We start from the raw sequence: 13,684 nt of genomic DNA, 5'->3' as shown, positions 1-13,684 counted from the left end.
AGTACTCCCGGTACTCCGGTATATTTTCCGAGGAACAAATCTCACACTGTGTCAGAGACGTACCCCTGCAGAAGCAGAAGATGAAGTGAAGAAAGGGAAGCCCTACTTACTACATTCAGCCTTTTTTCTCTCTGCACTGGCTGCTTCGAGAGCTACATGTTATCTCTTTTGACCCCAAAGGAAGATAGGTACTTTGTTAGTAGAAGAATACAACTCCACAGTCTCTCAAAAAAATCCAGAGCCAGAATACAGGGATAAACACACCAACTCAACGCTCGCTCTGTTTTGCCTACCAGCCAAATAAAGACGGCTACTGCACTGCTAAAGAGCCAACTTCTGTCCTGGAGTAAATCTCCCACGTGGAATAAATTCTCCAACTTTCTCTCCAACCAAAAAGCCCTTTAAATCTGGGAGATCCAATTCTTCTATGTGAAACTTAAGAACAGTGACTCATTTATAAGGATACTGCAGCCCTAGCTTTGAAATAAGCCTAATGATCTGTTTATATAGCTGGAAACTACAGCCATGCAACGTGTCCTACATTAATCAAACACTTATGAAAATCTGTAGCGATTTAGATGAAAGGGACAGTGTCTACAAGTTATGCCATGTACTCCCTTCCTTTTGTCTTTGGAACACCCCAGAAAGCTGAAAAATAGGCTGTCACTTCATTCTCTCTACTGTACCAGGGAATTATGCCATGAAAGTTTTTAAAGCACCTTTGGAAAACAGTGAAGGAGAAAATGGTCTTGGCAACACAAAGGGAAAAAATGGACTAGGGCAGCGGTTAGAAAGATGGTCCAGCACAAGTCAAAGTGGGGAATTAATGGGATGTAACTGAAGCAAGGGCAAACATTTTATTCAGCCAAGACTGCTGTGGGCAACAGCTACAATCGGAGTCTTTGGAGCCTGCGTATCAAAGCCTCGGGAGCAGATTTTTAAAACGGAACTTACTGTGATGAGAAACAGGATTAAGCTGAACCAGAATAAGCCCATCCATACACGGGTTTGTACAGTAACTGTACCGGCTCAAACCTGTCCATTGAACTTGGGAATAGCTGGTACAAAAAGGATATCCTTCATATGGAAAATACCCTTGGCTCCCTCTGTGAGGCCCTGGGCCTAGGATCAACACTGGAATTAGTCACATCCCACTAGGTTCTCTCAGTCCCTTCACAACAGGAAAATGCATACCAAATGACGGGAGGAAAAACAGCCTTGCAAAAGGATAAAGACCATCTACTGTGATGAGAACAGCTTCTAACTGGGGAGGACGCACACCTAGCCTTTCCCTGCACAGCCACGCAGCATGGCAATGCCACCCACCAAGGATTATGCAAGTATTCTTTGCATGTTACCAATTAATTGCTAGTATGCCTGGAGTACAAAGCACCAAGGAGAAATAGCAGCTGCTCGAAAGGGCTCTGGGAGCAAGAGGAAACAGGAATGAAATGTGACAGCACAGTGCCACCACGATCCCAGAGCCTTCCGATACTTTATCCTGAAGGAAAACTTCCTGCAAAATGAAGTGGACTGAACAACCTGTGTTGCTCCAAAACAATGCCAGACCCAGCGTACCATCCATCGAGGACAGACTGCACACCCGTGTCGGAGCTGCTGGAACAGCCTGCCCCACAATTGCCACAGTGCTGGCTTCTGCAAGCACAGCCTTCGAACCCAGCACGTGCCCCATGCTCCCCTGCAAACAGGTTTGTCAAACACAGCGCCCTTACCGTAGCTTCTGGATGTTGGACGCGATCCCAGACAGACGATATATTCCATCCACAATGCCATGTTTCTCAATGAATTCAGTGCAGCTCTTGAGGACCTGGGGGACTAAAGAACAAGCGGTGTTGGTTAGTTCAGTGTGTTATTAAAGTCCTAGTTCAAGTTGTGGTCTTGTCAGATGCCATAAACTAGGCCCAGCTGGGCTACTGCTTTAGCTCTTCCTTAGAGGAGAAAGCCTGGAAGAAATTTAACTTTAGGAGTTGGTGTGGCAACTGGTCAGAGGTGTTCTTTGCTTTAAAGAAACGCCAGGATATGAATCAGGGTGAAAGAAGTCAATCCTGGTCAAGCAGAGACAGTGCAGGTCCCATCACAACTCCCACAAGAACTGTGGTGGTAAATTCCATTCCAAAAGAGCTATAAAATTGAGTAAATACACTCTCTCTGGCCAAAGACTTCCTTTGTTTTCAAATCTATACAAGATTAACCTATACTGCTTGGTTTAAGCAAATATAAACATTAAGGAGATGCTACTTTCTGCACCAGGGCCAGGAGTTTTTACAACTGCTAATTTCATCCCCAATGCCTACCGGAGCGTGACTGGATTTAGATAGCTACGCAACATACCACACTCACAGAAATTGCAGACAGACCGGGGTATGACAGAATGTTAAAAATAAGCCCAGAGGATATAATTAGGTGTCAAGTTAATATTCAAGCCGCTTCACCAACCGATTCCTTCCAGTTGACTTCTCAGCCTCATGCAGCATCCACGGATGGAGCTATTTGTCCATCCTTGTAAGCTTAAGGAAGAGCAAATTACTTTATTTATAAAAGGAAGATAAAACTGTCCTGAACACAGGAAGAGAAGTAGGATCGAGCTCTTGCGAGCATCAGCAAATCTTCATGGAAAAAACTCAGATCCTTGTGGATTTCTCTGCAAGCCACCTTTATGCTACAGCTCCTACGATGATCTAGATTTATTCTTACATTAGATGCCAGGTCTGATCAATTTGCCACGTGACACAGATTCTCAATAGGTCATGTGGCAAATCCCCTTATATCAAGCACCAAATGCCATCTGCCAGTCAGTTCTCCTAAGTGCTACTGAACTGAGATGCTCTGTGCTTTCCCCTCCCCAGCCGCTTTGCTGCTTTTTTGCCAGCTTGCAGCAAACACTCACACAGCTAGAGAAAAGACTCATTTTAAATGGTTCCCTGGAAATCAGCAGGTGCATCCAGGGCTAAGGGCACATCTGCTGCGCACTCGAGCACAGGACAGAGCAAAACCCGTAAATCTGCATGGCACGTCAAACACGCAGGCTCAGCTCTAGTAGATGAGGCCCTGGACCTGCAATAATCAAAGGTACCAAGAGACAGTCAAAACTCAGCCAGCCAGACTCTAGTATTGCATGACTAGGCATTTACAACATCTCTCACTGTTTTCCAAAGCAAGATGCAGACTTCGGGGCAAGCAGAGCCCTTGTACGTTAAGCAATGGCATAGAGCGAGCCTTGGAAACCAGGTGCTGCTTTTTTGGGGAGAGAAAACCGGCAGAGGTGATCACCTTCTGCTCTCCCCTGTAGGTGCAATGGAAACTTCAGTTTCCACCAATGCAACCAGAGACATTCGCAGAAGGAAAACTCCGCATCTGCTCCAAAGCTAAAGGTACCTCTTGCAGCCTTGTGAGCGAGCTCAGAGCAGCACCACAACTGTTGGTCTCAGGAATCAACCAGACACACGTTTAGGCATCTAAGCCAGGATAAGCAACAATTTCTCACCGCTGAGCGAATACACATTTGCAGAGCGCGTTGGTAAAACGTGCATCAGTCACCCACCACACCGTAAGCTGCGTGTCTGAGATCAGAGCAGGCAGAACAAATGGCCCTTCATTCTAATACCGTTTCAAGAAACGTTTTTGCAGGACACCACTTACCCCTTTACCCAGAAAGTTTCAACACCTCTCAAAGAAGAAAGTTTTTAAGTGGACAGGGAAGGACACACTCAAGCAGTTGCCAAAAAGGACTAAAATATACATTTTTGCATTGCACTACAGCGTTAGGAGACAAGTGTGACCCAGGTATAAACTGGTGCAGAAAAGCAGAGAGATGAGAACAGCATCAACCATTGCAGCGAAGGTAAAGGGCAACGCTTTAGATGCTGACACCGAGAACACCCTGGATTGCAAGAGACACTAGACGCGTGCTCATTTTGATTTCACCAAGAACCAAGCAAGACTATGCCAGATGTCCACGTGTGTGCCTCTCCCCACCACCACCCATTACAAAAGGCGAGAGGTCTCACCAGCGAACTGCGCGAGGCTGCTGGGCTCAGCGCTGCATCAGCGGCGTTTCCTTCGGCCAACTGCCCGACCGCAGGAGTCACAAAGGATCGGGTAAAGGAGTTTACCCAAGTTTTAAAGTGTTGTGGCAAGATCTGCTAACACTTAGCTGCAAAAACCCAAAGACTTTAATGGTCCATACTGGAATCTCAATAGGGTTTCCCTTGAAATCAGTAGCACCCGCTGAAATAGATAAATAAGCAAATAAATAAATAGCACGTTCCCTGCCTGCCTAATTCCCACCAGGGGGGCTGATACCATCCGAGAAGGGCGATGCACGCACCGGGCAGGGGAGCTTACCCAGCCAGCTCTCCTGTTTATCTACGTACCACGAACACAGCTGGGACGCCCGCCTGCGCTTCCTAATTGAAGGCCTGTGCCACAGGGAGCGAGCTCTGCATGTTTCCAAGGCCTTAGCCTTCTGGGGTTTATCTAGCTGTGTAAACAAACAGCATGGTAAGAATGGTATTTACGTACCAGTTCAGCTGAGCAGCAACCTGTTGTGACAATGTGAACCAGGTCAAGGGAGAACAGGGGGGAAGGTGAGGGATGTAGCACCAACAATACGCTTCCTGAAGTACTTCTTTGTCATGGAAGGTCTTGGGCACAGTTAGAATGATTAATATACGCTGAAAAAAATTCTAGCAGGCTTGTTCCACGCATTTCCCAATCTGGTTACTGGGACGATCTGTTCTTTAAGCTAAATGTATCGTGCCAGCACCACAGATATTTTGGGGGAATTCTGCATGGTTGGAGAAGTGACTGAAATTCAAGTAGGGCTATAATTATACTTGAAGGCCCTTTGCTGGAACGATGACTTGATTTTTCTGATATTTGAACAAAGACGACACCTGACAATTACATGCGTGTTTAACCTCCCTCTGCCCTTTGAATCCCAAGCCCGTTAGCTAAATATACATTTATACACATGCATATACACACATATGGAGGGAATGGTGTCTATTACCACCAGAACGAAATGGCAGGATGACAGCACAAGCCAAGACTTAATTTTGCGAATGTGAAGTGTGCCAAGACCACCACCTGCGGTGGCTTCTGACATCATATTGTGACTTTTTCGGGTACCTATCTCTAGTGCATAAATCCCTCCCCTGCTGCAGAGGTGAACTTCTGTGTTCACGTCCCAATTTTGGCTTCTAGATCCCAAACCGATAGTCAGATTTGAATCAGAGAGGTATCCCAGCTGCATCACAGCAGGAAACTGATGGAGATTTCTTCTCATAGGATGTAGTAGCATCTACACTAAAACTCTATTAATGTTAGTTAATTACTGCGGTTTCCTGCAATTATAACAACCAGACTTGATCACGCACGTGGTTTGTATTAACAGCCACCTAGCTCAGCACCCGCTTTCTGACAGCCGCCGCAAGCAGGCCACTTCGGGAAAGGCACAGGAGCGAACAAGCACAGGGTAACACACAGTATATTCCTCCAGCCCCAACAACCCTCTGCCCAGAATCAGCGTCTGTGTTTATTAAACCCAGCACACAGCCCTTTCCAGTTCCACGTTCCCAGGCAAGTGATGAAAATGTACTAATACTCCCTGTTGGTTTTATTCCTTTCCAGAGCAATACCGTCTTCAGCCACTGACGCCAGATAATCTCTCTGCAATGAAGTCACTGACTCAGCTGCAGCCCTCTCAAATCCACTGGCAGGTGCTACATTTGAACACCTACCTCTTCAGGAGAATCTCGGCACCGTTCACGTCTCCCGTTCCAAAATGCATCCCCTTCCCTCATTCCCTCCCTCCCTTTGCTGTCTCAAATAACAGGTAAGTTCCAGGAAACAAAGCGCAAAAGGCTGGAAATGTGGACGCGTCAACAAAGGAGACCCTAGCATATTTCATCGCCATAGCAGCTAAAGGAATTTATTCAACTCATTCCTGAGCATCTCTCAGCTGGTTTGAAAGGTTTATTGCATCTCCTAGGGCTCGTTAACTGGTTAATTCTCTGCCATTAAGAGGAAGCAGGAGTTTTATGGTTTTCATTCTGAAGAACATTTTGATTCATCTCAAAATCAGGCACATTTCCCTTCCTATCATCTTGGGTTTATTGTTTCCTTTTTAATCTTTTGTAATGTTCCCTCCCTGGGTTTTGGGAGGCTTCCCTGATTTTATTTTTTTTTATTTTATTTTTTTTTTATTTTCTTAGTACGTTACTGGAATCAGAACTATTTGTTCAGCCTGGGGAACGAGGCCTCCCATCAAGCTCCCCTCTAGCGGTGTCATTTTCACAATATTACAGCAGTAAGGTGAACTGCTGCACAAGCCAGGCCTTTTGGCTGGTTAATGGACCATAGCACGCTGAAATGCAGCTGCTCAGCTGAATTCCACACACAGCAAACGAACGCGGAAAGCTAAACCTGCAGCCCAGCAGGAGCGAGGAAAATGAAATAAACTGTCCCGAGTGCCACTCCGAACCGCCTAAACAAAGGTAATAACCACGGCTATCAAGTACTTGTAACGATACTTAGGAAGCATACGAAGAACCCAAAACTGAGTGAAGGAACATAACAGAAGGTTAAGGGCTATGTTTTGAGCCGCAAGAATATAAACTGAAACCAATCGGCCGTAAGATAAAGTTTAGGTGGAGGCAGCTCACTCTTAATTGTCCAGGCTGCCCTTACAAACCACGAGGAAGGATGGGCACACGCAGAAGATAAAGCGCCCCAAGAACACCCAGTACGATACGAAAGGTGCCAACTGCATCGTGGATGTGCCCCGTTCCTGAGGGTGGTGACTAGCTGAGACTCTGACAACTTCTAGACATTGGAAATTAGCCCAATAAATCCTGTCTGCCTGGCCATATTAATGTGTGGTTAAGTAAAAACCTAACAATGAATATCCTCACCCGAAGAAATACAGTTGCTTTTACCCCAATCATTCTTCCTATTTGTAGCTCAATTTTGCTAAAAACTATCCAAGTATTTCCTAAAAAAAACAACGTAAAAAAACCCTGTAATAATACAGACTGTAACTTTGTACAGGAACCTCATTTCAAAGTACTCATTTCTGAAACTCGTCCCTCCATCTTACAGTGAAAGTTACACAGAAGGTGTAAACCAGCATGGGACAGAGAGGTTAAAAATTTCCTTTTTCTTGTTCTGTAAGGAGCTCCCTGCCAGCCGGTGAGTCGCCCGGGCTTGTCATTTTACAAGCACGCAGACCCCACCATCCCCTGCACGTTCAGAAAGAAATCAAACTTTAAAGATTCTCTTCTAAGGACTTTTGTCGTGCTCCTAAATCTGCGTCCTCTCGTGTGAATCAGCAGGAGTAAGAGAGAAGTAGCAGACCAACCAAACAGCAAACCTCCTTCAAGGTGCTCTCTTCCCGATGTCCAAGAAGTGACCCACATTAAAATCATTTATGCTGTTGACGAGTTGCGTGATTTCCAAGCCCGCTATCACCAGCTGCATTATTTCCTGGTAACATGCAGCGTTCTTATTTGAAGTGTGACTTTTGCACTTGGGAAAAGTGCAATAATGGAAGAGGGGGCCATAAACCATGGGTGGGTTCCAGGAGCAGACACCACACAGCGCCCATTTGTGAAATCGGCCTCTGGCACCGGACTCTGCTTTTTAAGGCTGGACTTTTTTTTTTATCGCCGCTTACCCAGGAACTGGGTAAAAACAAAGTGCAAAGTTCAAGCCTGAGCAACATAAATCCCACTGTGTTGCATCAGGCTAGGAAAGTAGATGACCATGTTTTTCAAGTCCTGCGAGATCAGCAACATTCTCCATTTTGTGGGTACGTCTCTGCTAGGGCATTTTTGCTTGAGGACTGCAAGCAGTACCTTACTGCACTCCTGTCAAAGATCAGAGCCTTTGTATAGCACATCCATCTCCCAGCCTGTACCCACCTAATTCTCTGGGGTTGGTCTTTTTCTTTTTAATACAAAATATCCACAAATGGAATAAAGATACTACTAATACATTGGTATGTGCGCTAGCATTTTCTGTTTAGATCAATTACACTTAGTGCAATAAGCTGAGAGGGGAAAAAAGCATCCACCTCGTTAAGAGAGGAGGGATAAGAACACAAGCAATTCCTGCAGGGACTGCAACATTTTTTTCTCATGTTTGCTCCCCCTACAGCTGTAGTGTTTCGAAATGCAAATTAATTTTCAACTCCCTGCTGTCCTCTGGGTCACTCAGGCATAAAGAATTTCTCTTCTCACAGCTGCAGGCAGGGTAAAAAAGAAGGGGAGAGAGAAACTGTCTCTTTTCTTAACTGCAAAAGCTTGTACTGCCTGCTCAGCTGCCCCTTTCTGCAAGTACTTCCCCAAAACAAGTAATTCTCCACGGGGACCCCATGTACCTCTTTGTAATGCTGACCCCGTAGCCAATAATTGTGAGTTCCAGCAATTCAGAAGGCAGATGGTGAAGCAGTAACAGTGCCTGTTATGTTTGGAAATTTGCCCCAAATAGCTCAAAACTATTGGCCTTTAAAAGTATCAACTTGTGTTCAATGAGTTCGTGTAGCAAAGAACGCATCTGCAGGATCCCTCTTTTATGTTACAGGGGTTTGTGCGTGCAGAGGCACATACTACCGTATCGGAAGAAACATTTAGGCACCTAAAACACACAGGCTTTTCATGATTTACGGAAGACCTCCACTGAATTCGGCACCATTCGGTTTCCAAAATGTCTGACAGGTTTAGATTTGTGAAATTATGCAAACCCAACCAAGGAACAAAATAAATATAAGGGATACATACAGGTAAGTTTCCTTATTTCCTACAGACAATCTCAAGGCTCCTCTGGATCTAGCATACCAACCTGTGTTAACACTTGGACAAATACTATTTAATGGTTATAGCATGCTCTTAATCCTCCACATACTTCACAAGTATTAAGAAACTTACCCTTGTGGCACCTTGGGGGCAGATACGGACTATTAGTTTCATTTTACAAGCGTGGAGACAGAAAGGGAAATATCAAACAAGCTCCCCAAGGCCACAAAAAGCTTGTGAGACAGGGCTTGAGCTGCTCCCAGCTCACCGGCCCGAACTCTGACCACAGCTTCGGTCATTGATTGCCCAACTCCTTTGGAGATGGGTTTTGATTAAAAAATTACTATAAATTGTGAAATACTGAAAGAAAACTGGTTTTGGCATGTCTGAGGCTGACTGGTTTCAATATATTGCCACCCTCTTGAAAAAAGGGACAGCCAAATGAAATAACAGCCAGCAGGACAGCAGGATGAATGGAATGGTATGGCCGATATTACCTGTGAGCTCAAAGGGGCCGTCAAATCACAACAGCCCCACTGAATTACTGCCCCAGAATGCAACTTTGCAACCATTTTTTCCCCCGTTTACGCTGTCTGTGCACTGAGGTGTGGCAAACATGGACTCAGATGCAAGTGAAAATGCTGAGGCAGGCCAGTATTTCTTCATTGCGTAACATAAAACAAGCAGGAAATGATAAAGGATCATAAGAAACAAAGACGGTCAGTTTGGGCTCCAACACGCAAGGCAAAGCAGTAAGAGTATGTGTCAAATCCTCCCCTTGTTAATGATTTCTCAAGCACAAAAATAAATCACTTGGGGAGGAGAAAAAGTTTAATGTATCTCTGTGGCATGCAGCTTATAAACAACTTTTAAAGTTTCAAGTAGTGGAAAAAACTTGCTGATGGAAAACCATGTTCTCCCTATCCATAGGCAACTGTCTCCTGAACTCCTTCATGGGCACTGACAGACCAGTTACAATTTCTTGTTAACTAAATACGATATTCTGGTGTAGGATTTGCCCTTTCACAATGACTAGCCACGTACTATATACAATTAGTTCCCATTTTCTCAATAGGACCACAGCGCACAGAAAAATGCTACTAAGGGAGGCAGAACAGGAAGGTTTCCAGTTTCCTCAACACCTGCATTAGGCAGGCTTGTCGGGAAACACAAGATACACCCCCTGATTTGTGAGCTGTAGCCCTGTATATGAATCCTCCACTTGCCATGTCTTTTGTTTATGGCTCTCCTTCCCAAGGTATCAAAGGAGGGGCATTACAAAATTTATTGGTTAAGTAAGGATGCATTATTTTTCCTGCGGTGCCAACGGAGAAGTTAGGATCCACTTCTTTTTTCTTTTAAACGCCTATATTATGGTAGATGAAGTGAATCACCCTCCAGATACACCCATCTGCTTTAATGGGCCTTAGACCTGGATAACTGCTAGATGCCTAAGAGCAAAGGAGAAGAATCCTACTTTAAAGGACTTGCCCAAAGTCACTCAAGAAATGTCTTAGCAGAAAAGAGAATTGCAAACAAATCCTTCCAAACTCAGCTTTATGTCCTAATCATGAACTCCTTTAGGTATGTAAATGCTTAAAAACAGAGACAGAAGTAAAAGCAGGATGCCAGATCTGAACCTACTTGGAGGTTTGAAACTTTTTAGCTCCCATTCAAACCTGTCAGCTTGGATACTCTGAAAATACCTCTTAAAAGTACAAAAATGCCCCGAGGTTCATTCACAGAATGAACGCATCTAATATAAACCTTCAGCCTCATCCACAGCCAATGTTCTCCTCAGCCCACCGTCATGACTGGGGCCCGTTTCATCGCTCTGATCTGAATGTTATGGCTAACACACACGACCTACCTTTTTCGTGCAGCACTTCAATAAACCTTTGTATGAGAACACGAAGCTATTGCTTAAACAAATCTACTGATGTGGTTGCCAGTGTTCAAGTCGTAACAATTCCAAGCATACTTGGGGAGCTACACGCCGGGGCTGCTGTACAGCGACCTAACGATTCGCTGTTTGAACTGTAGTGGGCCCGGGTAAAAGCTTGAGGATCTATCTCTGATGGGAGCCCTGCAAATGCTAAGAAGTCCTTCTGAAGCGAAAATCTTGGCACAAACCAATTCCCTACCAAGGACGTCATGAGCAGGGGTTTCAGCTGGGCCTTCAGAACATAAATTGGAAGTTCTTGGCTTTCAGGGTGTGCCTTGTGTTTACAGTTAAGAACAGTATTTAAAGAAAGGAAAGGAAAAAAGCAACAGTTCTGTAAATATTTATAACTTTCTACTTTTCAGCAAAGTTTGCTTTGCTTCTTGTTTGTCATGTTCAATTTCATTCTTCAGCAGTAAGAGAGACAGAGTGGAAACTGGTTACATTTACCCTCTAAGAGTTAAAACATCAAGAAAATCTAAAATTAATAAATATGTAAGACTCAGCTGTCCTCAATTCCAAATCAAGGCTTCCTTCACAGATGGCAAAGATCCAAAGCCAGCCAGGCAGACTTTTATAATGAAAATTATTAGCTAGTAAAAGGGACTCCTCGCATTAATCCTAGGAACCAAAGAGATGACATATAGATTACCAAACTTCTGCTTGAGCTAAGGGGAACCAGATTTTTATAGATCCCTGCCAAGACGCTGCCCGAGCTCTGGTTCCTTGTGTTACTCTGTTCCGGTAACAGTGTTCTCCCTGTACTCAAATCTGCAATAAATTAGCATCAAAGGCAACTACATCACCCAACTGCAGCCAGGGGATCGCTTGAAGGGAAGGGTAACACTGGAGGACCCAGAACAAGCCGTGATGTCACCAGAAATCCCAAGGTGCTGTTAAGGAGCTTATCTGGAGAGCATAACAAGCAGCACAAGAGAATAAAACCATCCCTTGCAAACAGTTGTTGCTAGCGCCCAGTATATAACAAGATCAAGATCCGGCATCTGCTATAATTTGAACTTGCACACAGTTTTGAAGTGTCAGCTTTCCTTTTATTTTTTATTTAATCCTACCCAACTTGCCCAAAATAATTGCTAATAAATTTGAGGAACTGGGAAGAGCAGGACGGATGGACAGCAAGAATCAGGTGTGTTAGTAAACTCTGTCTTTCACAGGCATTTACTTTCTCAGCAAGAAAAGCAATACCTCTTCCCGTTGATTACAGATCACTGGTGTTTTCTTATAATTAAAAAATGAGGTATAGATCCTTCAACATAGGAAACTGGTCGATTAAAAATGAGTGAGTGCCATTTCTAAATCCATCTTTTCCAGTCATGGAAGCTGATGACATGTCAGTGCAATAAATGAATAATAAAGAGGTACCAAAAATACCATTTGCTTTTAGCCTACAAAATCCTCTGTGAATACAGCTGACTGTACTGTATGGATTACCTCGTGAAACGAACACTTGATACCACCATTTTAGGGTACGCCAGGGTTAGCCTGTGCTCCACTCTAACCGCCAAGAGAGAAATGATCACCTTTACCAAAGTGCCAGGCAACAGGAGGATTTTCAGCACAGAAAAAGAACTGCTAGTATTTTATACCCCATCCTCCATAGCCCAAGTAATTCCAGCACATTATTCCCAGCAATATAAACTACATCGCGAAGCAATCCCTCATCTGCTCTCAGAAGAGCGATGTGGCTTTTCTCTGGCTCTCTGACCACGCCAGAGACCGAGTGGCGGCTAACCAACCCCGGGCTCCCGAAGCCGGAGAGAAACGGCATCGCCGCAGCTGCAATGCCGCACCTGCGACCGCGCAGCCTCCCCGTTCGCGTCGCGGCTCTGTCCAAGAACCTGCCCAGCCTTCCAATCCACCGGCCTCTCCGTGCAGCCCAGCGCAACGTTTCTGCTAGCCACGTTACTGCGGACTCCGACACTTGTCATAAATTCAGAAGTTGCGCAGAGCTCCGTTTCGAAATATTCTGAGGCGCAAACGAGGAGACGGTACAGATGCTGCAACGCAGCATTTAACCAGCTCCCACGCTAGACAAACATCCTCTGCAAGCACAATTCTTTCTAATTGGGGTCAAGCTAAATTTAAGATCTATCTGGTTTCCTTTGAGAGGAAAAAAAACCATGGGGAAAAAAGTCTCTCTTCCTAGGAAGGGAACAAGGCCTCTTCACGAGTCGGGGGTTATGCTGAATTTGCTGCCATCTCGCAGCTCCATAAAACGAACTAGCATGGCAGGCGTCAACAGCACCAAACCAACTGGGAACATCTCTCAGGGCGATGAAGAAACAGCTACTCCCTACTAAGCTTGGTCTGCTTCCAAATGACGCTTCATTGGCAGGGGAAGTATTCAAAACCCAGAAGGGGCCAACAAATGAATAACATGCTAAAATTAAATGGAGACGGGCCTCTTAAGGCAGGCTCCGTTGGGCGACTAGAGCTGACTGGAGAAAGATTGTGCAAACCAACATGCTTGAAGTGAGCATCACCACAACCTTTGCTAGATTTAGACCCAACAGAGAAGTCAAAAATCCCTCACGTCAAAACCGGTTTTACTCCTTCAGGTACCAGCCCATAATTCAGTACTAACATGTGACAGAGAAGAGGAACCGAAAGGACAGACCGCTCTTTCTTTCCCTGGAAGAAACACACCTATGCACACCCCAGCCCAGCGACCAGGAGCCCCGTGGCTCCTCGCTCCCATTTTCCAAAGCAGCTTGGAACACAGATGATTTTGAAAAATAATCGTGTGATCTGCCCGTGACTCAGACCCTCATCTAAGAAACTGGATAATGATGCTTCCTTCCCCTCCCTGCTATCTTGTCTACAAGGGGCCTTTGGGAAAGGACGGTTTCACACCCTGCGGAGGTACAACTCCTACCACAGAAGGGCTCCATCATTGTTTGGAGAG

General features: G+C 45.0%; 1 protein-coding gene and 1 long non-coding RNA gene across 9 annotated transcripts in view; one reads left to right on the top strand and one right to left on the bottom strand.

Moving 5' to 3' along the window:
• LOC138686202 (uncharacterized) overlaps positions 1 to 8,356 on the top strand; it is a 49,739-nt gene extending 41,383 nt beyond the window's left edge. Inside the window, exons 3-4 of one of the 2 annotated variants that reach the window (XR_011325576.1) lie at positions 5,653 to 5,857; positions 6,237 to 8,356. This is a non-coding gene — a long non-coding RNA (uncharacterized lncRNA). Of the gene's footprint in view, positions 1 to 5,652 lie in introns of both variants that reach the window. The other variant, XR_011325575.1, reaches the window with a different exon arrangement.
• The window catches only part of ARHGAP32 (Rho GTPase activating protein 32), a 259,692-nt gene that overhangs the window by 21,622 nt on the left and 224,386 nt on the right, over positions 1 to 13,684 (bottom strand). For all 7 annotated transcript variants that reach the window (XM_069788197.1, XM_069788195.1, XM_069788198.1 and 4 more), the window contains one exon: positions 1,734 to 1,836. In XM_069788197.1, the coding sequence (XP_069644298.1) occupies positions 1,734 to 1,836 (103 nt within the window). The remainder of the gene's footprint in view (positions 1 to 1,733; positions 1,837 to 13,684) is intronic.

Source organism: Haliaeetus albicilla, chromosome 7 (assembly GCF_947461875.1).
Source record: "Haliaeetus albicilla chromosome 7, bHalAlb1.1, whole genome shotgun sequence".
NCBI lineage: Eukaryota > Metazoa > Chordata > Aves > Accipitriformes > Accipitridae > Haliaeetus > Haliaeetus albicilla.
Note: the sequence above shows the minus strand (reverse complement) of the source record. Positions and strands in the feature narration are given on the sequence as shown.